General features: G+C 46.6%; 1 protein-coding gene across 1 annotated transcript; it reads left to right on the top strand.

Moving 5' to 3' along the window:
* The first annotated feature begins 10,369 nt into the window (after window positions 1-10,369).
* VDAC1 (voltage dependent anion channel 1) lies at window positions 10,370-25,269 on the top strand. Its single transcript, XM_042826459.1, has 9 exons — window positions 10,370-10,438; window positions 16,343-16,412; window positions 16,966-17,015; window positions 17,587-17,739; window positions 17,830-17,882; window positions 19,670-19,897; window positions 22,857-23,007; window positions 23,493-23,550; window positions 24,318-25,269. Exons 2-9 carry the CDS (start codon window positions 16,346-16,348, stop codon window positions 24,407-24,409), a joined length of 852 nt encoding a protein of 283 aa, XP_042682393.1. The 5' UTR covers window positions 10,370-10,438; window positions 16,343-16,345; the 3' UTR covers window positions 24,410-25,269.
* The last annotated feature ends 203 nt before the right edge of the window (window positions 25,270-25,472 follow it).

The following is a 25,472-nucleotide window of genomic DNA, read 5'->3' on the forward strand; positions in this document are numbered from 1 at the left end:
AACGACGTCTTAAAGGCACACATTGGTTTCTTGCAAACTACATTGCTCAGAATCTCAAGGAGATCTGGTAGAGAGAAATCCCACAGCAGCACAAGGGAGGCTGGGCAGCCCAGGTGCTGCTTCCAGGCTTTGGTTCGTTGGTTTTGGGTGTAGCTGTTGACTCCGTTGCAATGGGCTTATATTAGGTATGAGTTGGATCTGGTTTGTGCAATGGCTTGAGTTTTTTTGGATTACGAGTGCTTAGATGATGGCCACAAGGAATTTTAATTAGGAAAGTAAGAAAGGTTTTTCTGGGAGACAGGCAAACCACGAAAATTATTGGCAGTGAGAAAGCCTGCGAAGAACAAGTATCAGGGAATGTACATAGGTCTTATTAATAATTACCTAAATTGGGGTTTTAGGGATATCCACAAAAGAATCTCTTCAATGGCCAAGACCTAAATGATGTTAATGTCCCCTCCTGTGTTTTATCCGGTGTTCAGCTGTACTTACAGGCTCTCAGGAACACACAGATGAGACTCAGAAGGTGTGACCACGGCAGATACAATCACTGACTGTTGGGATGCCTGGAGGAGCCCATTGGAAGCTGCTGGTCCTATCCCAGTGCCCATGGGAGCTCCCAGGCGCTGTTGAGGTGATTCAGACACAGGAGAACTCCTCTGTCTCACTGAACCACACATCCCAATGTTACCACGCTCTTTTAAGAAGAGTTCTGTAGGAGTTTGTATTTCCAAATGCATCTCTCTTGAAATAAAAAATTGAGATGTTACAGTAGTGTTACCTCTTACATTTTTCTTTAGGAAATAAGGGACAGTGATGTTCCCATCTCCAAGAGCTTGGATATCAACTAACCTGGGAAGGAGATTACCATGCTAACATAACGCATCCCTTGTTTGTGTTAAACTAACATGTCCAAACTCACAGGGAAGTGCTCTTGGAGTGCTTGCTTGGCTAAATCAAGAATTCTAGTTCTGTCTTCCAGAATGCAGAGCTGCACGCATTCTCCTCAGAATCCAGAGATGTCACTGTGCTACTGATAAAGCCTTAGCTTTTCTTCATAGTCAGTTGATGGGACAGGCAGTGTATGTGGTGAATACTGGTATGGAGCAGGACACCTATACTGGGCAGGAGATGGCAGCCAGTGCTTGATCTGGAAGCGTGGCTGGGCTGAGGAGTGTGCACATCTACTGTCATCTATTCCAGAGGAATAAGGGCACTGTCAGCTTCTGTGGTGTTACCTTCTGTTTCATAGGAAGATTTCACCAGAAACCCCTAAAAAGATTCTCATCCTCTCTCTCCCTGTCTGGCTCTGGCTGAGTGCTGAAGAAGACTATTTGAGCAGTTGAAATGCGTTGACTTCTTAGTTGTATTCAAAGATCAGATCTCATTTTCTTTGGCTCTGTGGCCATGGCTTGCTCCTTGCTAATGCTACCTTTGTGTACCAGCAAACAGGGCTGCTGTCAAGGGTGCAGGAGGTCTGTGTGTGTGGGAGCAGAACCGGTGTCTGCAGCAGAGCTCCTGGGAGAGGGCGCTGGTTCTGGCACAGCCAGGGCATGCAGCTTGCACTGCTGCTGGGGACCAGAAGGCAGTTAGGTGCTGGTCACCTTTGAAAAGCTGCTCTTTAACCTCTTGATCTTCTTAATGAAATGGGAGGAACTTGAGCTTTCTTATGTGGATTTTGCTAATTAGTCCAGATGCTTCTAAAATGCACGTGGACTTTCAAGGCTATAGACACCATTAATGCAAAGTGCTTGCTTGTAACGGACTGAACACACCGGGGTGACCACAATGCTCACACCAGCAGACTCCTGATTTTTAGGTTGCACAAGATTGCTCGAGTTGCACGTGGGAGTGGGTTTTGAAATGGTGATGCTGCATTTTTCTGGTGTCCAGCTGGTGACAAAGGCTGTGGAAGGTGACCACAGGAGATAATGCTCAGTGCACCTGGTGCTCATTGCCTCCAACGCCCTGCACAGAGCACGTGACATCTACGTGTCTTTTAAGGTCTCCAGTCTGGCTGCTGCAGTATAAAGGGCTCCAACAAATTTGTGAGCCAGCTTGAAGGGGGAGCACAACTGAATTGTGTTTGAAGTTGTGCTGTTCTGAAAGCATGATTGATCCGTGAGGCCTCTCTGTCGTCACAGACTGTATTCCTCCTAGCTCAGGAAAACAGACAGCTCCTTCAAGTAATGAATTTGAATATACAGAAGCAAATGGAAGAGTAGGAGGGAGGTGACAGTCAGGTGCTTCAGGAAGGTGCTGGAAACATGCTCAAAGAACCATGAGGTCGCCCTGTGCCAGTGTCAGAAGCAGCTGCATGCACCTCTGCTGTCCTTGTGGAATGACTGTTCTTTCTGTTATAGCTGAGGCCATCAAATGGCTGGAGTAATGGCTTCTGGTGCCACTTTTGTACAGTGGTTGTGCAGGATTTTAGACAGAGTTATTTGATTTCAGAGAGATTAAAGGTCATTTGTGAGTCTATATGATCAAGAGAAGTTTGGAAGGCTGGACAAAACCTGTCCCCACGTTGGTTTTTCTGAGAAGCTGAGTGAAGAGCCCTTAAATTGTTGGGATAACCACAAGCTACAGCAGTGCAGCAGTTGTGCTTGGGGCTGGAGAGCCCTGGTGTTGGTAAGGGAACTCTGCACTGATGTTATGGACTTGTATGAAGGAACACACTGAGCAGCCATCATTAGAACAAATCCCATTTGTTTAATCTGACCTTATTTTTTTTTTTTAAGAAAGCAAAAATACCCTTCTTCCTATCAACCTAGAAGCTTTTAACCTCTTTCCTTCAATATGACACTTTCTGAAAATGCTTGCAAATGAGATTTTTTGCACGAGGCTGCCATATGGTATATTGCTGCAAAATCTTCCACTGCAGCTATTCCACAAGCAGATGATAATGCTTTTGAGAAGGGGAAAACCTTGTGCTGACTTTCTTGTGACCTACTTGGCTCGGAGAGGCGCTGTGCAGAGCAGCTCTGCACCTTTGCTACGATGCTCTGCTGGGTGCATGGCTTACTGAGCTTTTGGGGGCATTTTTGGGTGGCTCTTGCCAGCCTTTCAGCTTCTCGCTTAGCCTGCTGAGTGTGGGCAGAGGTGTGAAGAGTCAGGGCTGGAGGGGAAGCTGGCAGAGGTGCAGCTTGATGCTTTGAGCTGGATGGAGGGGGAGATGGGATGAGAGCAACGCCTCCCAGTTGCTGAACTCCTCCAGAAGAGCTCGTGTGAGCCAAAGGAACTAACAGAGAGAGAGGAAGACCTAAACTAGGTCAAACCTGGCTTCAAAGTGGAACCAAGTGTTAACGCCTTGTGTGTGATCTGCCCTGGGAAAGTTCGCAGCCCATTTCTGTTTGGGGCTCAGCTGTAACGTATGTGTGCCACACACGGTCGTGGTGGGACTGCTGCTGCAGATGATCTGCAAGAGCCTGTGAATGTTGCAGGAAGGCTGCTGCTGTGCTCCTCTCCAAAGCTAGTCTCAGAAGGTGCCTTTTGCACAGTAATATTAGGAAAAATAAAGTTGACTCAGTCCTTCTTCTCCCTGATTTTTGTGTATGCTGCAGGATCAAACAAGGAGTGGTTTCCAGCATGGGAAGTACCATCCATGGCTTTGAGAGTGAAGGCTGTGGGCTCTGCTCTTTGGGGAATTTCTAACTTGTCATCTCTGGGTTATGTGGTTAAGCTCGGAGCAGGTACAGGGATACAAGACGTGTGGGCAGCTGCCAGTGCAGAACTTGTTGGTCCTTAAATGAGAATGAATAAATTTCTTCACTTGTTTCCATTTGATGAGACCTTGCCAAGGGAGAGCATGAGAGTGGATTTCCCCAGGGGATGTAGGAAACTTGGGAGCAAAGTGATAATTCTTGCCCAGAGCACGAGCAGCTGTTAGTTGTCAGGATGTGTAGCACTGCCCAGAATTGCTGAGGGCTTTGCATGTTTCTGTGGCTTATCTTCCTGCACTTTATAGTTCCAGGCCCAAATTTTCTTCCTGAAGCCTTGAAACTGAATTAAAACAGGGTGTGACTTAAAGTCTGCTGTCATAACAATATCAGCTGGTCACCTTGAGTTCTGGATGTCATGCTCACATCATCCCATGGCACATTCCAGTGAAGGTCTGGCTGTGCCCTCCTTGAGCTGTTGGCTGTAACTTAACAGTGAAGGCACACAAAGCTCTTTGCAACTTCTGTGAGAAATCTTAGGCTAAGGCACAGATGGAGGTGGACTTTGGGGATGGAATACAGAGAGCACTGGGTCTCCAAATGGAGCAGGGAAGAAAGGAACAGGGAATAGCTGCTGTGGAACTAAACCTCCATTGAGGAATACAAACCAGCACTGGGAATGAGCAGCATGACTTCATCAGGGCATGCAAAATGAAAGAGAAACTATTCCTAAGTTTGTGAGCAGCCTGTTAAAGCACTGCCCAACTTGCAGGTTGGTGGAGGCTTTAAGTTCCCCTCCAGTCAATGAGGTTCCTGCAAGAGGAGAAACCTGGAGCATAAGAGAGCCGTGGTGCCGGAGGCTGAGCCAGGCACTGCCCCTGCTGCTGTGCTGGGTGCCCTTCTCAGCTGGAGCAATCTGATGGAAAGGGGAAAGGTTAGGGCCAAGAGAACGGGGACAACCAGATTTCTTGCTGAGGGAGGCGCCCCAGCAGTAGGGATGGAGGCACTATCAAAACATGAATGCAAATGGTGCAGTTATGTCTTTCAGGCTGGCACCTGAGGAGCACCTTAATGTCTTGCCAGGAACAGTGCTCTTAATGTTAAAAGAGAAGCTGCAGGCCATGAAAAGCAAGCAAGAAGAATTCAGGGCTTTCAGGTATAAACTTAAATATGAGAGTAGGTGGATAGGGAAATGAGAGATAAAATCTGTAGTTGTTTCAGGGAAAAGGGCAATCATTTGAGGGTTGAAAGTGAGTCGAACCATTCATCTTAGTGAAGGAGCAGGCGATTAAAGTTTAGGGAAAATCTGGAGACATCTTCTAGCTGCCCTTGGAGGAGAATGGAGGAGCATTTTGGGTCTGGGTATGTTCTCCTGGGGACATGCAGTCCTCTAAGGAGCATCCCACTTCTGGTAGGAAAAGGTAGTCAGTCTCCTAGAACTGGAAACTGTCTCAGCAGTGGTAAATGAAGCTTTTGGGGTTTGGGACTGGTAACACAGAGGGGCAAGGTGTCTGGGAAGAACAGCTTTGGGAAGGGAATTGTCTATTTGTTCTTCTCTGTGCCTCTTGTGCTCTGGAAGAGTATTTCTTACAGAAAGTGGTGAGTTATAATAATCCTGTGTGAGGTGTGGTTGTCCTGCGTTGGACTTACTGGGATTCAAATTGGTTGTGTCACAGCTGGAATGAATTTTGGGGGCTGCTGGAGCTCAGTGCCTGTGTCTGATTGACAGAGCAGGTTCACATCTCTCTAACACCCAGCCCACAATGTGTCTGAGGCTGCTCTCATGGCCTGGTAAGTCCTGCCAGCCCCAAGGCTCTGTGTGTGTGCAGGCATGCTCTGCCTTTGGATAATGGTCCCAGCACATCTTTGGTTAACATACTAGTAGAAATTGTGTGGTGTTCTCAGATTTCAGCTTTGATTCTTCCCTTGCTGTTTAGTTTCCAGTTTTGCCAGACATATTTTTTGCATACACACGTGGACATGTAAGATTTGAGCACAAGCCATGTACTACAGAGCAGTGTGGGACGGGGTGCTCTGAGCACTGAGGTTTGCTCCTCAAACTTCCCTGAGCATTTCTGATCCTGCCGGGAGAAGTCGCCCTCCATGTAATACCAGCATCACTAGATGGCACATGTGAGCTGCTCTCGTCCTGGCACAGGACGTGTTATTTTATGTCCTTCTAAATATGCTTCTGAGGGCAGGGAATGCACAGCACATCCAAACTGCCCTGTAGCCCTGGGAAGTGCCACATTGCTGTGCTCTGTCCCAGGAGCCTCAAGTCCGTGGTTCTGGTTGACCTCTGCCTTGTTCTGTTGGTGTTTATGGTAGGAATTCCTGTTGCACAATGCTGTGCATTTGTCAGCAGTTGATTTGCTCTCTCTGGGCTTCTGTTTCCCTTTCTGCTGCAGTTCGGACAGGTTCAGGCCTTGCAGGAGCCTCCTAGGCTGTTCTTTTATGGATTTGCAGTGGCAAAGCCCTCAAAGACAGTCCCAGCTCTTACAGGGGTTGTGTACTGAACCTCTCAGAGTAATGGAACTGCATTTCCACACCGCAACTGCTGTTTCTCAGAGCCGAGTGGAAAATTGCCTTTCCCTTGTCCAAGGTGGAGTAGATCAAAGGGCTGCGTTTCTTCCAGACAAGAAAACACATCTTTACAGCAAGCTGTTATTACTGTCCTTCTTGCTGGACTTAGGCCAGGCTGGATGCAGACAGGAAACCAAATCCCAAGGAGGAACAGGCCTCTGTTTTTGTGTAAACACAGAGCTAAAAAGTCGTAAGTATTCTTGGCTCAAGTCAGTCACTGCTCGTCCCTGCCAGGCTCAGCAGGGTGGCAGATGTGGCTGGGAGGTCATAGCACTGCTCATCACCAGCTGTAGGAAATATTCCTTTAGGAATAAATCTTTTTTTTCTTTTTCCCCATGCACTCCTATAGCCCAGCACGAGGGCTGGCTCTGGGCTGGGAGGTGTGGATTGTAACAACCACAGGGCTCCCATCTGAGGAGCTGGGAGCAGATGTGGTGCAGCTCTTCCAGCTCAGTGATCCTCCTCCACCTTCCAGGGAAAAAAAAACACAACTTTTTTTTTCATGGAGCAGTCCCCTGACTTCAGCTGCACACTTGTCTTGTGCTAATGCAGTTCTCAGTTTCCAACCAGGAATGCAATTACAACTGCACTCAAAGCCTGACTTTAATCTGATGCCAGGCCTTGCTTAAAGGGCTGAGGAAAGTATTTCTTCTTGCTGTCTCCTGACCATGTCATCCTTCCTCTCAAGTTTCTGATGTGTCCATGCTATTCTTGCCAGCCAGCGTTAGCTGACCAGTCTAAATATTTGGGGATATCTGAGCAGGGTGACTGGAGTGTGGTGGAATGGGTTTGAGAGCTGTCTGATGGCCCCATAGGATCCTTAAGGTTGGAAGAGACATCTAAGGTCATCAAGACCAAGCACCAACCCATCACTGCCATCCCCCTGACCACATCCATTCCAGCTCCTCCCAGCAAGGTCCTCTCTGTGGGCACACTGCTTCCCTGTCAGACTGCCTGGAAGGAGGTGAAAAGCTGCATGTGAAACAGCAGACGCTGCCAGAACCATCCACGTACACCCTCCTGTGTGGGTTTATCTATCTACTCTGGGATGTGCAACAACTTAATGCTATTTGTTAACACTAGAAAGTTGAACTCGCTCTGCTCTCTTACTCCATTACTCCGTAGTAATCTCCACCATCCTCAGAGCTGGTTGTAGCCAGAGTCATCTGGCAACAACAGAATCGTTTTGTGAGCGGCGTCAGAGACACGGGATATCTTGTGTTATGTGCTCACCTCTGTCCAAAGCACAGAGAAAGACTTGCAGGCTGAATGTGTCCTGCTTTATTGCCTACTGAAATGCAGCTTTGTTTAGGGCTGAGGGCGCACACCCGTAGCTCAGCCACCTGCAGGTTTGCACTCCTGCATTTTGTTCTTGACTGTACAGAGAAACCCTGAAGTGCCAGACTGCATTGTATTAATCACATTGGTTTGCAGCCCTGTGACCACAAGTGGAAGTCTTATCTGCCAAATTAATACCAACGCTTCCTTTTACAGCAGCTCTTTGAGTTTAAATAGCCTACAAAGAATGTTGGCAGGTTTTTATCACTTATCTCACATACCAAATCTTTGTAAAATCGTTGCTTCCAAGATAAGGTGGTCACGTAGATTCAGAAAACACTGTGGCTGTAGGGATATCTCACTGCTGTTCTCTGAGATCAAAAGAAGCTGTGGGAGTTTGCTGTTATTGTGGTCCCCCTTTATTTTCTGATGGTCTTTTCTTACTTCCTTCAGCGATAGGAATGAAGCTGTGTTTGAATCAGCCCTAGCTGTTAATGTAAAACACACAACGTGGGGCATTTGAGCAGTGTTTTCCCCTTGTAATTTTGTTTTAGGCAGATAATTCTTACTGGAAACAGAAGAAAAAAACCCCACAGCTTCGTGTATGTTAGCCGTGTAAAAACGATGAATGAAAGTGCTGCTTCCTGCCCCCGGGTTGTGACAAACGGAACGGGAAGAAGCACGTTTTGACACAGGCTGCCCATCCCGTGCCCCGTGCATCACCACCGCCGCTCCAAGCAGACGCCGGGCTGAGCACCGCCAGAAGGCGCTGAGGGCACAGCGGGCGCACAGCCCGGAGCGCTGATCCACGGCTTTGTGCCCGATTTACGTTTATTCCCTGCTCACACTGCATGAAACTGCACCCAGTGCAGGGTCGCAGCCGCACAGCGCCGGGGATACGGCACAGAGCTTAGAAATAATCCTGTCGGATTTATGTAACAAAGAGAGGAACGGTTTCAGGTTTTCCACCAAACGCAAACCTCTCTGAGTGCCAAAGTTTTCAGCGGCGAGGAACGTTTGGGTGGACATTGTGTGTGAATTATTTGGGGGCTTATTAATTGTGGAATCCATCTTTATGTATTCTCTGTTGTTCTGTTTCCACCTGGAAGAGTAAATTAAGACACAGCATCACCCAAACCACTGGCAGCCAAAGCAGGAGAGGGAATTGATGTCTAGAGTAAAATGCTCTAAATATCTAAATGCTCTTATTCTGCTGCTGCTGGAACCTCTTTCCGATCAGGTGACATCACAAGCAGAGATTTCCCCCTTGGGGACACGCGGTGTGATCCCCCGTTTATCCGGCACTCACCAGTGCAATTTGCAGCTCATAGAGTGTATGGGAAGTAAAGCCCTGCAGAGCAGCTGCCACCGCTGCCAGCTCCATCTCAGGGCGTCTGCTGCCATCTTCTGGCAGGCGCGTTATGCAAAGTGCTGCCAACGGTCCTTCCCGGAGCGCCTCCGCTTCGCAGCTCCTTCACCCACTGCTGCATCACGCAGACATCTCCTGTCCTACCCGTGCCCTCACTGCGAGTCCTCTGGGATATAAAAATCCCCTAAATTAGGGAAAGATGGAGGGAATAGGCTGTAATCTCTGCAGAGGATCTCAGCTCTTCACGCATACTTTGTGCTCTTCTTTCTTTTCGTTATGTTCCCTAACTACAGACAAGCAATGTGCTCCTTGCACGCCAAGTTCCCACACCTGCTCCTTTACAGCCTGCTTATGGCCTTTGCAGTTTTGCTTGAATGCAGACACAGGAGCTTTCCATCAACTGGAAAATAGATCTGCTCCAATCTGATAGGAAATGCTCATCCACTCCCCAAAAGGGGATGAAGTGAACAACAGAAATGACAGCTGGACCACAGCATGGGGCCAAAACATGGGCTGAGCTGAGCCACCTCTGGGCTCGTGGCCCAGCTCTGGGGCTGCTAGGGCCCTGCAGAGGGGCCTTCCCAGGCCCCTGGTTTATGTTGATGCAGTTCTCGAGTGCCGTGTGCTCTGGGTTTGTTTTCCAGCGGATGACTCTGATCTCCTGTGACCGCAGTGCACAGAGCTGTGCAAATTTATGGGGCAGCGCTGCTGGGAAAGCAATGGGGTGAGCCAAGCAAACACGCTGCTTTGCTATCTGCTCCTGATATGTGAAGGAGAAAAAGAAAGCAAGGAATCATTGTTAAAAATAATCATAAAAAACTTTGCACAGATGGGATGTGGAGCCTTTGCAAAGATTTTTCTGACAACCCCTCTCCCCATTTGCCGCGGCTAGTAGGGCCATATCAGGACCAGCAGTTCTCCGGGCGGATTGGTGCTGCTTATCTCTGGGGGACGATCGGAGCCTCCGGCAGAGCGGAGCGGACGGGTTCCTATCTCTGACAGCAGGGTTTTGCTGCGCTTTGTCACAGGGAGGACGTGGGTTTGGAGTCAGCCCCAGCTGAGGCTGATTCACGCCTCCAAGAGGCAGTTCTGAAAGGTGCCCAACGTCCTCATTCACCGGAGCATCTCCACGCCCCGCGGTCGGCCGTGCCCCGGGATGCTGGCCGCCTGCTGACTCACAACCCGCCCAGCTACCTGCGGGAACGGGGATTCCAACCCGACACAGTTTCCAGCTGGGGCTGAGGGCCGCGCTCCGCCGGTCCCTCGGTGCCGCTTCGGGGGTGCTGCGTCCTGATCCAGCCGGAGTCGGTCGGTGCCGCCGAGTCCCGGGAAGGGCTCCCGGCTCCCGGCGCGGCTGCAGAGCCCGCCCCGTCCCGCCCCCGCCGCCCGTCCCCTCCCCGCCGTCCCCGCCCGCCGTCACGCAGCCGCCACCGCAGAGGCCGGGGACGCGCCGGGCCGGAACGGGACGGGGTCAGGGGGAGCCGCAGCAGCCCGAGGCGGCACCGGAAGCGGAGCGCAGCGCGCGGTGCTGCCGCCGCGGCGGGGCCAGGTAGGGCGAGGGGGGTCCGGGTCGCCGCGCGGCGGGGGGGGGGGGGGGGGGGGGGAAATGGCCGGTGCCGGGTGGCAGCCGATGGCGGTTCGCCTTTTTGCCCTCTGAGGCGCGTCACAGCGGCGAATAACTGTTTTCTTACGTAATGTTCGGCACCCTGTTACGAAATCACGGCGCGGCTCCTGGGCCGTGACAGCTGAGGCCGGGTGTGGCGGAGCCCCCCGGGTCGGGAGCCGTTGCTGAGGGGAGCTTTGAGCCGCGGGGCTCCTGGTGTCGGAGCGAAGGTAGGCAGCCGGGCCCGGCACCTGCCCTGCCCTGTCTCGCTCCGGCTGCGGGGAGTCGCGGGGGGGCGGCCGGTGGCCTCGTGTTACCCCAGAAGCCCCGAGCAGCCGAGCGGCGTCCGTTTGCCGGGTTAGTTTCTCTTTCTCTTCGAATTCGGTTCTCGGGGTGGGGGGAAATGGCCGCCTGGGAACGGGCGGGAGTCGGGTTTGCCCTGGGAGCTCTGGGCGGCTGCAGCGGGGAGCTGCGTCCGTTCTGCCTCGTCACAGCCTCGCTGGGGACAGCTCTTGCTGGAGGGTAATGGAGTCCGTCTGTCCGTCCTGAGGGGTTTGGTTTAGAAAAAAAAAAAAAGAAAAAAAAAAAAAAAGGAGAGAAAAATGACAGAAAGTGAAGCAAAGCTGACTCATCCTTCCTGACCTGTGCACGCTGGGGAATATTCTGGGGAATATTCATTACGATGCTGACATGGAGCCCAATGCGGTATGGTGGGGATCAGGAGCACTTGGAGGTTTCTGCTCATGCAGAGGATGGTTGAGTGTTCGGGTTGGGTATCAGGAGAAATTTCTGTCGGTGATGGATGAGCATGGGCTGCCCAGGGAGTGGGGCTCACCATCCCCAGAGGTGCTCCAGAATGCGGGGATGGGCTCTTGGGAACACGTCAGTGGGCACAGTGGGGCTGGGGTGGAGTTGGGTTTAATGGTCTTAGATGATCTTTTCAACTTTAATGATTCTGTGATTTGTCTGCCTCAGGGGATTTAATCAGTGTGATCTGGTCGGAGTTCCTTCCAGAAAGGCCTTACAGGGCACCCTGCAATAAATCCTGCACCCAGTGCGTTCTGTGGGAGGCTTACACATATCCACAGTCTGCACCCTTTATTCCAGCCTGTTTGGGGCTGCATGAGTTGGATGTGATGATGTGGGGCATCAATGGGGTTGCCCTGGCAGCAGGAGTGATGTCCTCTTGTCCCCACGGGTTGCAGTCAGGGAGCTCCTCACCTACGTGTGCTGTAGGAAGAGAGAACCCGCGTTGCTCTTTGGTGCTGGAGGAGCAAGGTGTCAGAACGTGCCGGGAGGGAAGGCGTTGTTTTTAATTAGTCAGCCCTACTGATGGATGTGAGGCGTTGCTGCAGAGGGGCCAGGCACCAGGGATGTGTCCATGAGCATGTTTGAGCTGTGCCCCTATGAGTGCACGGAGGGCCCTGGCCCTGCTGGGAGTGACAGCAGCACTGCTCCTCTCCTGGTCTGCAGGCAGCTGAAAGGAGCTGAGAGTTACTGTCATTTTTTAATTCAATGCACAGCATGTGTGCTTCTTCCTTCTTGCACTTTTAATGCAAACAGCAGCTACAGCAAGCTGCGGCATCCACAGCTCTGTTAAATTGATATTTATCTGTGATAGCTTAATTAGGGGTTTTGGTACAACGCTGTTCATAATTTATACCCGTGCAATTAAGAGCAGACTCTTTCTTTCTTTAATTCTGTAAATATTAGTTCAGACTAAATCACAGTATTTACGTTTGATTTTAAGCTGTTTATTTCCCTTCTGCTCCAGTGTTTGTTGTGCTACAGATCCATGGCATAAATCCATCCTTAAAAACGAAATCTGCTCTATGGTTACGTAGTTTGAAAGCAAGGCTGCTGTCCTGCAGGTGCTGTAGATCATCACAAGGACGCTGCACATTTCACTAATACCTGCATGAATGAAATTGCAGGCTGCAGAGCTGTAAATTTGGAGCCATGATGGTCTGTGGATGGATGATGGCACAGCACAAGTTGGGGCAGAAAATGTTATTGTGTATTCTGTTCCATAATGCAGAGCATCCCAAAAAACTTGTGTCCATGCCTGACGTGGTGTGTGACCCATGGCACTGCCCGGATCATTTGCCACTTAGTTTATTTTTACATCTCTGCAGAATTGGGATTCAGAGCACACTGCTATCATGGCTTGAATCACAGAATGGCCAGGGTTGGAAGGGACCTCAAGGATCACGAATCCAACCCTCTGCCACATGCAGGGCCACCAACCTCCACGTTTAATGCTAATCCAGGCTGCCCAGGGCCCCATCCACCCTGGCCTTGAACACCTCCAAGGACGGGGCGTAATGAATGAAAAGCTTGAATGGCTTTGAGATCTGAGTGGGAAAAACCAAACTGCAGAGCCAGCACCGGCCCCAGCAGTCAGTGCTGCCCCTGGCAGGGCAGGGCGCTGTGCCACACACCGAGCACTGTGGGTTCTTGCTGATGCACCATGTGGGAAACGGCTGCACAGCTGCGAGCCCAGAAACGTGCTTAAGAGCTACTTCATACCAAGGAACAATTTTCCTTTCCATAAAGGAGATAAATAGGAAATGCATCCGATTTTTTTTTTTTTGTCTTGAGGCAGAAGACCCTCATGTGATGATACCAGCACGGTTGGTGTCACAGCCTGATGCCCTTCCTCCCAGTCCATGTGTCGGAGGGATGCATCTGCTGCATGCCAGAGCTGTAGTGCTCATGGGCACAGGGAGCAGAAGCATTTAGGCCTATGGTTATTAATCAAGGAATGCTGCACAGGTTCAAGTTTATTAGGAAAAATGTGACTAGAGTAAGGTTAAATCCAGCCTTTTAAATTTCTTAGCCACAAATCTGATGGACTCCCCTTGTCTTCTTGGAAATTCAGTCATCCATTGTTCATATTCTTATTTTAAATTTTTTGAGAGCTCTTCCCCCTCATGTAAATTTCATGCTATTGATAAGTCTGTTTGGGGAAGCATCGAGTAAGAGAGCAATCGATCACAGAAATGGACTCAGATTTGCAAAGGATGCTCTGATGGCTTGCTGTCTGTTGGGGCTGAACCAGAACCACACTGCAGACTGAAACTTTGCCACCTGTGACATTGGAAAATATTTAAACTCGTTCTGCTGGGCTGCCTTGTGTTCAGTGAAATTTGGCTAGGGCTGTGGGTGCCTCAGTCACGACTTGCATGGCAGTGTTGCCCACTCAAGAAAATGGGAATATTTTACTGCTTGAACATACAGTGCATAATCTCTTTGGTCTGCTTCATGCTGGAGCTGTCGTTTGTGGTCACTCTGAGATATTTGCACAAGTGGAGAAGGATGAGAGCAATGATTTCATTTCTCTCCTATCCTAATCTGAGTTAATGTGCTGGGATCCTACTGGTGAAAAGCAAGGGCACTTGGCCACGGCCATGCCTTGATCCTTTAAGAGTTTGAATCCCCGCTAAGCATGCTTGTCTCACAACCTGCATTCGCACAGGATGTAATCAGTTTTGTTTTCCATCTGTTAAACGAGAGGCTTTGATTAGCCCAGGCAAACAGAAATAATTATTTTTGTTCTTGCTGATGTCAACAGCAAAGTTAACCAGCACATGCATATTTCATCACTCAGCCGTTTCAAGCACCTTGTTCTGTGTGTTTTACCTGATTTGCCTTACAACAGGGATTTGGCTTCCAGTATTGTCCCTTAATTATAGTAATTGTCTAAGTGGAGATCTCAGCATCACCTGCTGTCCCATGGCAGCCGTGGCCGTGCTGCAGCCTGACCTGGCCTGTCCACCTGGCAAGCACAAACGCTCTGCTAAACCCAACCCAAACACACAAGGCATCCGAATTTCAAGAAAACATTTTGATTTTTATGAGTGACTCAAAGGGGCTGCTGATAAAACGTGTCTGATAGATGCCAAAATGCAGCTGGCGGAGCTGTGTGATCTAATTTTCAAGTGGAGGGATTTTAGCATTTTGAATTTTTGATGATGCTAAATGGGAATAGCCATCAGAGGGTTCTCCTGAGACCACGCTGCTCTGGCTGGGAGGATGCATTCCTCAGCCTTAATGACCCATCCCTCCAAACGGGGCCCTATGAGCGCCCCCGAGCTCTGCCCTGGGCTGCCATCTCCAGCACATGGTGCTGTGCTTTGGGGACTTCAGTGAGGAGCAGAGGATCTTTTCAGAGAAGTCTGTTAATACTTGTTTTGTTCGTTGATTGATTTCTAAAGGCTGGTTTTCTGTTTCCAGAACCACATCTGATCCACTTTTGAAATGGTTTCTCCTGTAGAGAGCAGTGCTTGCAAACTAAATCCCAGCGTTCTGCAAGAAATGGAGACATGTAGGCCTAATATGAGCAGCTGAAACTAATTGGAAATTTGCTCAGAATATAAGTATAGTATTTTCTAAATGTAACTGTTTGGCTGCTTACTCACGTGGAGTTGCAACTTACTAATGAGCTTTATCTGGACATGTTGGGCCTTCTTGATGCATGCCTTCAAGAAAGGTTTGGGTTGGATACTGGGAGAAATTTCTTCTCCAAAGAGTGGTGATGCATGGGCACAGCTGCACAGGGAGGGGGGGGAATTCCCAGTGCTGGAGGTGTTCCAGAGCTGTGGGGATGTGGCACTGGGGGGCACGGGGGGGGTGAGGTGGGGTTGGACTCGGTCATCTTGGAAGTCTTTTCCGGCCTTAATGGTCCTGTGGTTCCATGCAGGTTTGTGTCCCCAGCATCGCAGCACGCACTCCGCTTTCAGTGCGTTCTGTGAAGACGGTTGGCTTTGATTCAGCCACCAGATGCAGTTTGTTCCCTCTAGGATAGGGATTCCTCTCTTATGCAATAGCAATATCCTGCTTTAACAGGCAACGGCTTGTTGGGCCGAGCGGCTGCCCAAAGGAATGCCTATCTGCAGCTCGTGGGGTGGTACCTGCTACAGAGGCTGCAGGCTTTGGGCAAGGCTGCGTCCCTGGTGCTCGCAGCCAGCTGCTCTGTTGTGGCTGAAGGGAAGGAAGAGTTTGCTGCTCAGGTTGGCTGGAATTGTGGTGCAGTGAGGGCCGGCTCTGCATGCGTGGTTCATCTCCTTCACTTTTGTAAAATGAAGTCTTGCATAAAAAGGCAGGAGTGTACACTATTTCACATCACTTGATTTTGCTTCCCTAGAACAACAGAATATGGATTTAGTTGGTTTGTTCCTCTCAGGATCATTCATGGCGTCCCTTCATTCCTCTTCTCATCAAGCTTGGGTTTTCACCAGGAAAACACTTCCAGGTCAATGGCTAAGGAGAAATTGTATCTGTTAATAGCAATTCCAGAGTCAAAGAAAATGGAAGGTGAAGAATGAGCACTTGTTGATTTTGCTAACATCAGTGTTAGCCATTTGCTGCTGTCAGTTAGGGAGGGATGGGAGTTACAGCTGCTGGATGTCTGTTCTGATTACATTTGCTGGGAGGATGACCTTGCCGTTCTAATTCTTTGCATCAGAACACATCGATAGTTGCAAGCAACAGAAGGGTTTCCTAGAAGTTGTTTAAAAAGTCACTCATTCCTGTGGTTCTACTGATAAGGGCACAACTCTTAGCCCTTTGGAAAGGCACAGACAACTTACATGTGTTTTGTTAGTTTTTTTAATGTATTTGTTCTACAGTCTCAGTGCTAAATGCATGTTTATCACTTAGCAAAAGGACAAACTCAAATCGCAGTATTTGCTGTAGCTGCTTCCTTCTGCCTATATCTAATTGATAGGTTGTGGATAGAAAACGGTCTGAAACTTAGCAATCAGGCTTTAGTTGCTTTTTGCTTAAGCAAATTAAATAAACAGCTTTCTGAGCACCGTAACCATCTCCTGTTTTTTCTTCCCCCCCCAGAAAATGGCTGTTCCACCTGCTTATGCTGATCTGGGCAAGTCTGCCAGAGATGTGTTCACCAAAGGATATGGTAAATAAAGCCAACAATAAGTGATTCTCTGATTCTTGAAACTGTTACGATTTTGTTATTTTTCTCTGATAAATATTCCACTAATTTCCGTTAGAATCCACAGTTTCCTGTGTCCTAGCTTCACATTGCCATGGCTGCCTGCAAAGGCAGGTGACTTATTCTTGCTTGCACAAAAGTCTTCATGTTCCCCGTGGGTCTGTTGTCTGCTTTGAGAGCAAACAGGGTGTTGCATTTTGACTGTTTCCATCCATCATGAATAGGACTATTGATGTCAGTAATTTCCTAGTGAAAAAGCTGCTGCTCAGTATGAATGAAGGCATTCTTACCTAGGCTGCTCCTGGTGCTATGCAGGGCAGCAGGGCTGCTGCCTGAAGGCAGCGTGAGCTGTGTAAGCTGCTGCTTTACAACCTGGGATTCAGCAGCTGTAGCCATGTTGTGGATTTTGTTTTATTTTAATAGTTCACAGCAGATTTAGAGAGGAGCTTTGAGGAGTCAATCAGACATGCTTTTCAAATTAACTTGCACATAATTCATGTTTTTCTTCATCTTCTAGGTTTTGGGTTAATAAAACTTGATTTGAAAACAAAATCTGAGAATGGACTGGTAAGTGTGGGCAGGGACTGAAATCCCAAACGTGGCAGTGTTCCTATGTTTGCCCTTTTTAAAAATAGAAATGTCTCCCTTGCTCTCCCCATATCAGCTTTCAGATGTTATAGCCCTGCAAGTTACCATGCCTTTATGCAGGACCTGGAGCAGGTGCTGCAGGGATGTGCTGTGTGCTGCTCTTAGCACACACTTAACGCATACAATGGACATGTAACCATGTGTTGGAGCTGATCTTAAGAGCATCTCTGTGAAGCACTTGCAGCCCTGTGTGCCCATTCACAGGTACAGCTCACACACTGAGCTCTCAGACTAGCTGCCAATGCTGTGTTACACCAGTGGTAAGAATCTTCTCCTCTCTGCCCCACGTCCTTCAGCAGGCAGTGCTGCTTTTCCCTGACGTTTCTGTGGGCATGTTGATGTTAATGACTTGCAAACATGTTCTTAAATCTTTGAGAAAGATGCAGGTCTTATTGTCCCAAATTACGATGACTAATGACTCTACAAGGATCAGAGATTGCATGAGTACGAAAAACAGAGTGATGTATATAACTTCCTTTTTCCTCTTCAGGAATTTACAAGCTCAGGTTCTGCAAACTCAGAAACGAGCAAAGTCAGTGGTAGCTTGGAAACCAAATACAGATGGGTGGAATATGGACTGATGTTCACAGAGAAGTGGAACACTGACAACACGCTGGGAACTGAGATCACTCTTGAAGACCAGGTAACTTTTGGCCTAAAGCATGCAGCTTCCAGATTCACTTGTGACAATGTCTGATTAGAAATCCAACCAGTGAATTTCTTTTCTGTTTAGCTTGCACGTGGCCTGAAGTTGACTTTTGACTCCTCCTTCTCACCTAACACTGGGTAAGATGTTAGTAAGCTTCAGAGACACACACACACAAAGCTTTTTTTGGTTGTTTTAGTCTTCCAAAGTACTGTCGTCTTTACTCTTTCTGTTGACCTAAGACATCAAGGCATTTAATAGTCTGCCTATGCACAATGAAATCTTGTATATTGAACTATTAGTGAACAATCACTCTCTAAACCTAACTTTGAAATGCAGTAACTTGGAAATTACAGTCAGAATCAAAAAGGTTTTGTTTCTGCCCCTGTTGCTTACTTCTGGCCATGGCAGAAAACGAGTGCTTCGTTCCTGCCTGAATAAAAAATGCCAGACAAATCAGCTGTAATGCAAAGCTTAACAAGCTCCACAAGCCAGTTGGCCATGGCTCTAATAGGTCGACACAGTAATTGGGCTCTTTTCCCAAGCTGAATTTGTCATCTGAGTTCCTGCTGGCTGCAGAGTGCCGTGGTGCTGCACCCTGCGATTGGATGCCACAGTTATGTGGGCCAGAGGGATTAAGCAGCAGCTGTAGGGCTGTATGTTGGTTTATTTTTTCTTTCCCCTCTTGATTATCTTTTTGCAATCAGTGCTGCCAGTTGAGCCACAATGGTCTGTTCTGAGCTGCTCAGAGCTGCAGTGGCTGTAGTCCCCCAATGGTGGCTTCATCCTGACTGAAATGTCGTGTTCCTCACTGCCAACTGCTTGCTGCCCATTCTTTATTCTGAATTAACTGGATGTTTTTGCATTTGTCAACCAGAATAGTCTCCAGTTTTTGTTGATAATTATTCCTTAGCTTCTGCAGTAATTGCAGGCAAGCTAATGCTAGCGTTTCTGGGACTCCTGTTCTTCATAAATTCCTGAGTCAGAAATAATAATAATAATTGCAATAATAGAGAGCAATCTCTATACAGGTCTGATGCAGCACGTTTTGCAGATCTTGGTGACTCTGCTAGCTGAAGTGGGCAGTTGATTAGAAATTTCATATCAGCCTTACTTTTCTGAAAGGATTTCAGTAAATGATTTGGTCAAAGAAAAAAGAGACATGAGAAAAGAAAAACAAACAGAACAACCTTAAAGAAGAGCAGCTGCATGTTACTCCTGCAGTGTGAGGATCTGCTCCATTGATGTCAGCAGTCACAAGGACACACGAGCAAGCACTGTCCTGGCCAGTAGTCTAAAAGAAGGAAGTGACTTGGGAAAGTTTGTTTCTGCAATTAGCTTTCTTATGGCTGTAAGCACGGAGTGCTCTAATGCGTCATAAGGAGGAAAGGGGGCTGTCAGAGCCACTGAAGCAGCCTGCTTCCTTAGCAGCTGAGACCTTCCCCTGGGAAGCTGGAGGCAAAAAAGTGGTTTGTTGTTGTCTGTCAGAATAAATGAAATTATGCAGTAACCAGGATTGCCTAAAAGCTGTTTGTCTGAGACAAAAGGTGAACTGCTTCTGTCTGTGGCAAACCTGTGAACTGTTAGTTTCTGTTATTCCCTTGTCACTCCTAAACTACTGAGAAATCAGTTTGTGGTGAGGATTTGCTTTTGTCACCTCGAGTCTGGCGACTTGTGCTGCTGCTCAGCAGAATGCAGCTCAGAAGGGCGTAGAAAAGCACCGCAGTGCCTGTGATTGCATCTACTGATCTGTGGATGAAAGCATTTTTTTCATACGTGAAACCTAAGGCGGTGACGTTTCCTGACTCTCCAGGTACGTATACTTTATCCTCACAATCTGTTACATGGAGTTAAAGTAACTGATTTGATTGAGTTGCCACCTGAGAGTGCCTTTTCAAGGATGTGAGATTCTTTCCTTTTGCTTTAGGAAAAAGAGTGCTAAAATTAAGACAGGATACAAAAGGGAACACATCAACATGGGCTGCGACATGGATTTTGATATCGCCGGTCCTTCGATACGTGGAGCCCTGGTGCTTGGCTACGAGGGCTGGTTGGCAGGTTACCAAATGACTTTTGAGACAGCAAAGTCTAGAGTGACCCAGAGCAATTTTGCTGTTGGCTACAAGACCGATGAGTTCCAGCTTCACACTAATGTGTAAGTATTGGAGGATGGGCATTCAAAAGAATTTAAGAGGATTTTGATGCTTCCAGAACAGTGATGGGGCAGAATTTCAAAACTGGAAAAGAGGGAGAGGTGGCTCTGACATTGCTTCTTCATTTGGGATGGCAAGCTGAGTTTTACAGTTGCATTAGCTTTCCACGTGTATGTGGGTGCATCTATAGTCCATCCTTCTGACACGCAAAGACACACAGTGACCTCTGAAATCTCTTAGTGAAATCATAAAACAAGTGGGTTTCAAAAATATTGTTCAGGAATGTTGAAGTAAAAGCAGTGCTTCCCTTTTGCACACGTAAAAATTGAATAACTATAGTGGTATGATCTGTAGAAGAAGGAATTTACAACAGGATAAGAGGATGACAGTAACAGACAAAGGGGATCCAGTGGAAGAGATATGGACTGGCTTCATTTCAAGACTGGAAGGGATATGATTGAAAAGTTTGCTTTAGTATTGCAACTCCTGGTAATCTATACATCTATACACAAGCATTTGTGTTTTCTGAACGTTTGTGCAGAGAGAAACCAGGATTAAATTCATCAAATGTAGTTTTTGTGCCTTCTGTTCCTCTTAAAAAAAAAGCAATTAATGTCTTTAATAAGACAGGCTTTTTAAAAATTATTATTATTTATTATTATTATTTTTAAGATTAGGCAATCCCTACTCCACCCCCTTTACCACTCCCTTGGGTAACTGCATATTTTGCATGTAGCAGAGCTGTTGCAGGCTGTTCCCATTTCAGGGCTGAACAACCCTTCTGCTTTCCTGGAGCTGCTGCTTCAAAGGCTTTCTGTTCTGTCTCACGCTGTTTTGCAGAGATCTGTTTTAGGAAGCTGCTTTACAGAACAATTGAACCTTCACAGCCCAGGCAGCGTGTTTGAAGGACTGCCAAAGCACTAAAATGTGGGCAGAAACTTTCATCACACCAATACAAGGGGTTCCCTCCACTCAGCAGTTATGAACTATTCCTTCAAGCATGATGGCTTCCGACTTTGTTACACTGTAGTTCAAAACACTGTATTATTGGCTTTTGCTATAAAATGCAGTAATTGCTGTTACTCCTGATTAAAGCAACAGCAGAAAATGACATCAGAGCATTACAGTGGGAGCTGAGCCCCTGCTGCTGTTCCTTGGATCCCCGAGGGTCTGTTATCAGGTCATTGTTGCTATGAGTGGATGATGAATGATCTTCAGAGGATGCCTCCTTTCCTTGTTTAGCATTCATACTAAACGCAAATGTGACGTGAACAGAAAGCTTAATTATTGATGTTAATGGCTTAGCTGGGTGCTGATGGCATGTTTCAACTTTGAAGCGTGTAAAATCCAGGAAACTGGCCTGTTTGGAATTTGCATGACTGGCGTGCTGGGTCCTTATATCTAGGCAGCTCAGGGCATCAAAAGGATGCTGTGGCATGGGAGATGAATGAAGAAGGTGGGGCTTGAGGCATCGCCTTCTGCTCTGCCTGCTTCACAGAGCAGCCAGGGGCCTGAGCAAGTTGCTTTCCTTCATGGTGCCTTAATATCTGCATTTCCATAGAGGGGTAATGTGTTTGATCTATGTATGAAAAGTGTTATTACGATTACTAGAATTAAAAACAGCTTTGTTTTTTTTTTTTTTTTTTTAACTTTAAAATAATGTAATAATTCATGATAACTAAAGGGAGGCAGGGCTGGATAATTCCTAGTTTTAAATATGATTTTCCTCACTATTGGAGCTTAGCTCAGACTCCCCCCCTAATGTTGCAGGTCAAGACAGAGCTGTATGGGAACCTTGCACAAAATCTGCCTGTGTAACCAGCTCTCCTCAGTCCTTTTTAATTCCTCCTTTTCTTGAGAGCCAAGCACACGCAGTTATATGTGAGCTTCAGTCTTATCTGAAGTATTGTAGCCTTTTTCTGGAAGAATTGCTCTGACAGTTTAAAAAGCTGCTGCTATTGCTTCGACCTTGAACTAGGCGATCACTGTGCAACTGTTATGACCTCATGTGCACTGTGCCAAAGAGGTACAAGTGGAAAGATTCTAAGGCTGCTTTGTAAAATCAATGACGGTTTGCTGTTGTCCAATAATTGAAGCCCATTTATTTCGTAATTTAGAAATAATAATAGGTATTTATCTGCAAAGATCTTGTGGTGTAAAGCTGTGCTGTGTCCTCTGTTAAGAAAATGAGTTACAATGGACGTTCAGATGCTCGCTTGTTTAGAGGGACTGCAGTGCTTACACAAATTATTGTTTTTGTCATCTGGGTGCTGTAAGGTTTTGCACTCCATTTTCCCCATTTTATTCCCTCTGTGTCCCTGGTGTAAGCAGTAACTGGAAGTTCTGCTGCTCGGTAGCCAGACTGTGGGCTGTGGATGCTGTGGATGGCTGCAGCTCTCTGCAAACCCAAACGAGTTTCATTTCAGTTTCAAGTCCAGAGACTTCTATAATGCAGACAGACCACAAAGGCCATTACATGTGGTGTTCATTTGTAAGAGCTGACGGACTCGGAAATTAAATTGGCACCTTCACTTGTGATGCAGTTCATCTGTGTCAGGTAAAAGCATGCTGTGATGGAGGTGCAGCCTCTTCTGGGCACCAGGAAGGTGCATGTTTGGGAATGCAGTTATTTCATAGAGAATAATAAATGTTTTTTCTACAAAGATTCCTGTCTACAGAGCAGGGAAAATGGGAGGCTGTCATCGTTATCATTAATTTATTTTTGATAGTTTCTCGTGGTTGGTTTTTTTTTTTTCTTCATACATTGCTTGTTGAAATATGGTAACCTTCAATGAATTTATGCATTTAAAAATGACTTCATAACCAATCTGGCCAAAATCTTTGTTGTTACCGAGAGATTAAAATGAGTGAATGTTCTACAAATAGAGATCTAACTGGAGGGGGAAAAAAAAAGATTGCTTTGGGATACAGTTTAAACCTCGGCTGCTGTGTTCCTTCCAGGAATGATGGAACAGAATTTGGAGGCTCCATTTACCAGAAGGTGAATGATAAACTGGAAACTGCTGTAAATCTTGCTTGGACAGCTGGTAACAGCAACACTCACTTTGGAATAGCAGCCAAGTATCAGATTGACCCAGATGCCTGTTTCTCTGTGAGTGCCATACATTTATAAGCTTTTGAAAGTAGCTTCTTGTAGTAGGAATGTGAAGCAACTTTACATCAATGAGGAAAGTAGTTCTGGGGCAATTCCATGGCATGTGCCAACTCTATTGCCAATTCGATTGGCACACGCCTCCACTTGTCTCCCTTTTGGCCACATGAGAGCACAATTATTGGATTTCCCTTGAAACTGATACAGAATGTTTTGTCATATTTATTGGGCACTGTTTTGAGAAATTTTCAGTCCACATTTTTGAAAAAATTACAAATGTGGACAACAAAAGCACAGTTTGTGGTGACTACAGATGCATTGATTTTGGATTTAAGTTACAGCAAAAGTTAACTCCAGATTATTTTGTGTGTGTGTGATTTGAAGCGTGAAATTGTTTATGCATTTAAAAGGCATTACTTAATTTGTGGGAGGGGTTTTGAAGAAAGACAACAAATTCTTTACATGTGGTCTTTTTCTCCATTAAGGCTAAAGTGAACAATTCCAGTCTGATCGGACTGGGATACACTCAGACTTTAAAGCCAGGTAAGTCTATGCAGAAGGAATTCAGAGATCAGTAAATAGTATTTCAGTCTTGAAATATCAGAGAGGCTTTGTGCAACAGTATGTGGTTGGTTTTGTAACTGCTGTTCTGTATGGCAACCCAGTGGTGAACTTTTGCACGGACTGCTCTGTTAGTTTGGGATGCCTGTTGAAACCAGAATTGCTAGACCAACAACCACTGACCATCACATACTCTTTTGTAGACACCAAGTCCTGTCACTGAGTTTCTTTGCTTGAAAATGTGACGTTCCCATGGGCTGCTGGTCCAGGAAGAAGGCAGTCTTACAGCTGCCCAAGTGGTTTTAATGTAGTCTAAAAAATCTGCTGCCAGGATACCAAACAGGTTGATTGCTACATCAGACGTGGCTCAGGGCTTTTCATCCCAGTGTTTTAAAGAGGTGTAGAAAGGTGAATAAGTGTCAAGGTGCCAGTTTTTCTTTATACCTGAGTCTAAAATAAGATTCATCTGAAGGCCGCCAGCAGTGAACCCACTGAGAGCTTCAGTTATTTGGAAGGATAAAAAGTAAACTCTGTCACTGTGGTTTGTTTTATCCTAAGTTTGAGAATTCAGAAAGATTTAATATTTGCAGACTGCTTGAAAAAGTCCAGACGTTACGTGGCTGGCTGCCAAATCACACGAATGCAGCCACTCAGCAAATTACAGCAGCAACACAGATCCTGCAGTTACTGAATGTAAAGCTCATTCCAAGTTTTAACTTGTCTTTCCTCTCGCTTCTCTCTATTTGCAGGTATCAAGCTGACATTGTCAGCTTTGTTGGATGGCAAGAATGTCAATGCAGGTGGTCACAAACTTGGTCTGGGATTGGAATTTGAAGCATAAGAAGAGATTTTACAATCGTTGATTTGAAAATACAGCATAGCTACCTTCAGAATATAGTGTACCTTTCAATGTTGTATGTCTGGGATGCAAGTAATGCTTATCAGTCCTGCTAGTCCTGGTTAAAGACAGCTAAGCTTTAAAATGATGTTTCAGAAATGGAGACAAAAAGCATTCTAAGAAGTCTGAATTCCAGGCTTTTATTTTTTTCTGTTTTGGGATGTTATTGCCCATCTTATCTGTCAGCTGCCATGTGATAGCAAACAGGAAGGTGGTATTACCTTTACGAACATACTGACTGCACAAGGAATATGTTAGTGTGATACAAGAACTGTTATGTCGAGAATTGCAGACCACTGCTGTACTGTTAATTCCTTATGCAAAACGTTCTGGCACTTAAGGCCTCAATTCACTGTGGAATGTGCAAACTTGCCTGAAAAAAAGGGATTGTTTTTTTTGTTCTGATGGATGTTTCACAACTGGTTTGTCTCATTTGGTTCTTCTACACCTACAGCTGTCTCCAGAACACTTTAGGTTGTCTACTTTGTGTAACTGCTGCCAAGAAGGTTTGATGTGACTCAGCCAATACTACCTGTCCTGTGGTTCCTTTCCCTTGCACTGAATGGAAAGCTTGTAAGACAGGGCCATAGTCAGGGAAGTGTTTGTAACTGCAATCACATAGTTGCATCACTAAATTCAAAATGGACTTTTGTTTTATTACCACTTTTTTTTAGCAACTAAATGGGTACATTTTTAGAGTCTTCCATTTTGTGTGGAAATAGACCCCAAAGTGTTGTACCTGACACTACTAAAACTGGATACAGAAAAACCAAACCCAACTTGAATAAAATATTGAAATATCACCTTTTACTTTGACTTTGTGTATGAACTGTGGCGATGATTTTGTACTGCTTCTTTGGATCTGCAGGGAAATTGTCAGCAGTTCAGTGCTTTTTTTGGTGGCACACGTTAAAGAACTCAGAAAATACATGAATTAAAAATCAGGAGAATCACCAAAAAATACAGAGTGTGAGAGGAGGAATGGGCCCCAGCTGTTTGGTCTTCA

The sequence above is a fragment of the Centrocercus urophasianus genome, unplaced genomic scaffold, assembly GCF_019232065.1.
Source record: "Centrocercus urophasianus isolate 14NV4802_14NV808 unplaced genomic scaffold, USGS_Curo_1.0 seq_26, whole genome shotgun sequence".
NCBI classification, from domain to species: domain Eukaryota; kingdom Metazoa; phylum Chordata; class Aves; order Galliformes; family Phasianidae; genus Centrocercus; species Centrocercus urophasianus.

Coding starts and splice junctions, on each gene's coding strand:
- VDAC1 (XM_042826459.1), top strand. CDS start 16,346: ATGGCTGTTCCACCTGCTTATGCTGATCTGGGCAAGTCTGCCAGAGAT. Junction 17,740..17,829: donor AGATCACTCTTGAAGACCAG/GTAACTTTTGGC, acceptor TTTTCTGTTTAG/CTTGCACGTGGCCTGAAGTT. Junction 23,008..23,492: donor ACCCAGATGCCTGTTTCTCT/GTGAGTGCCATA, acceptor TTCTCCATTAAG/GCTAAAGTGAACAATTCCAG.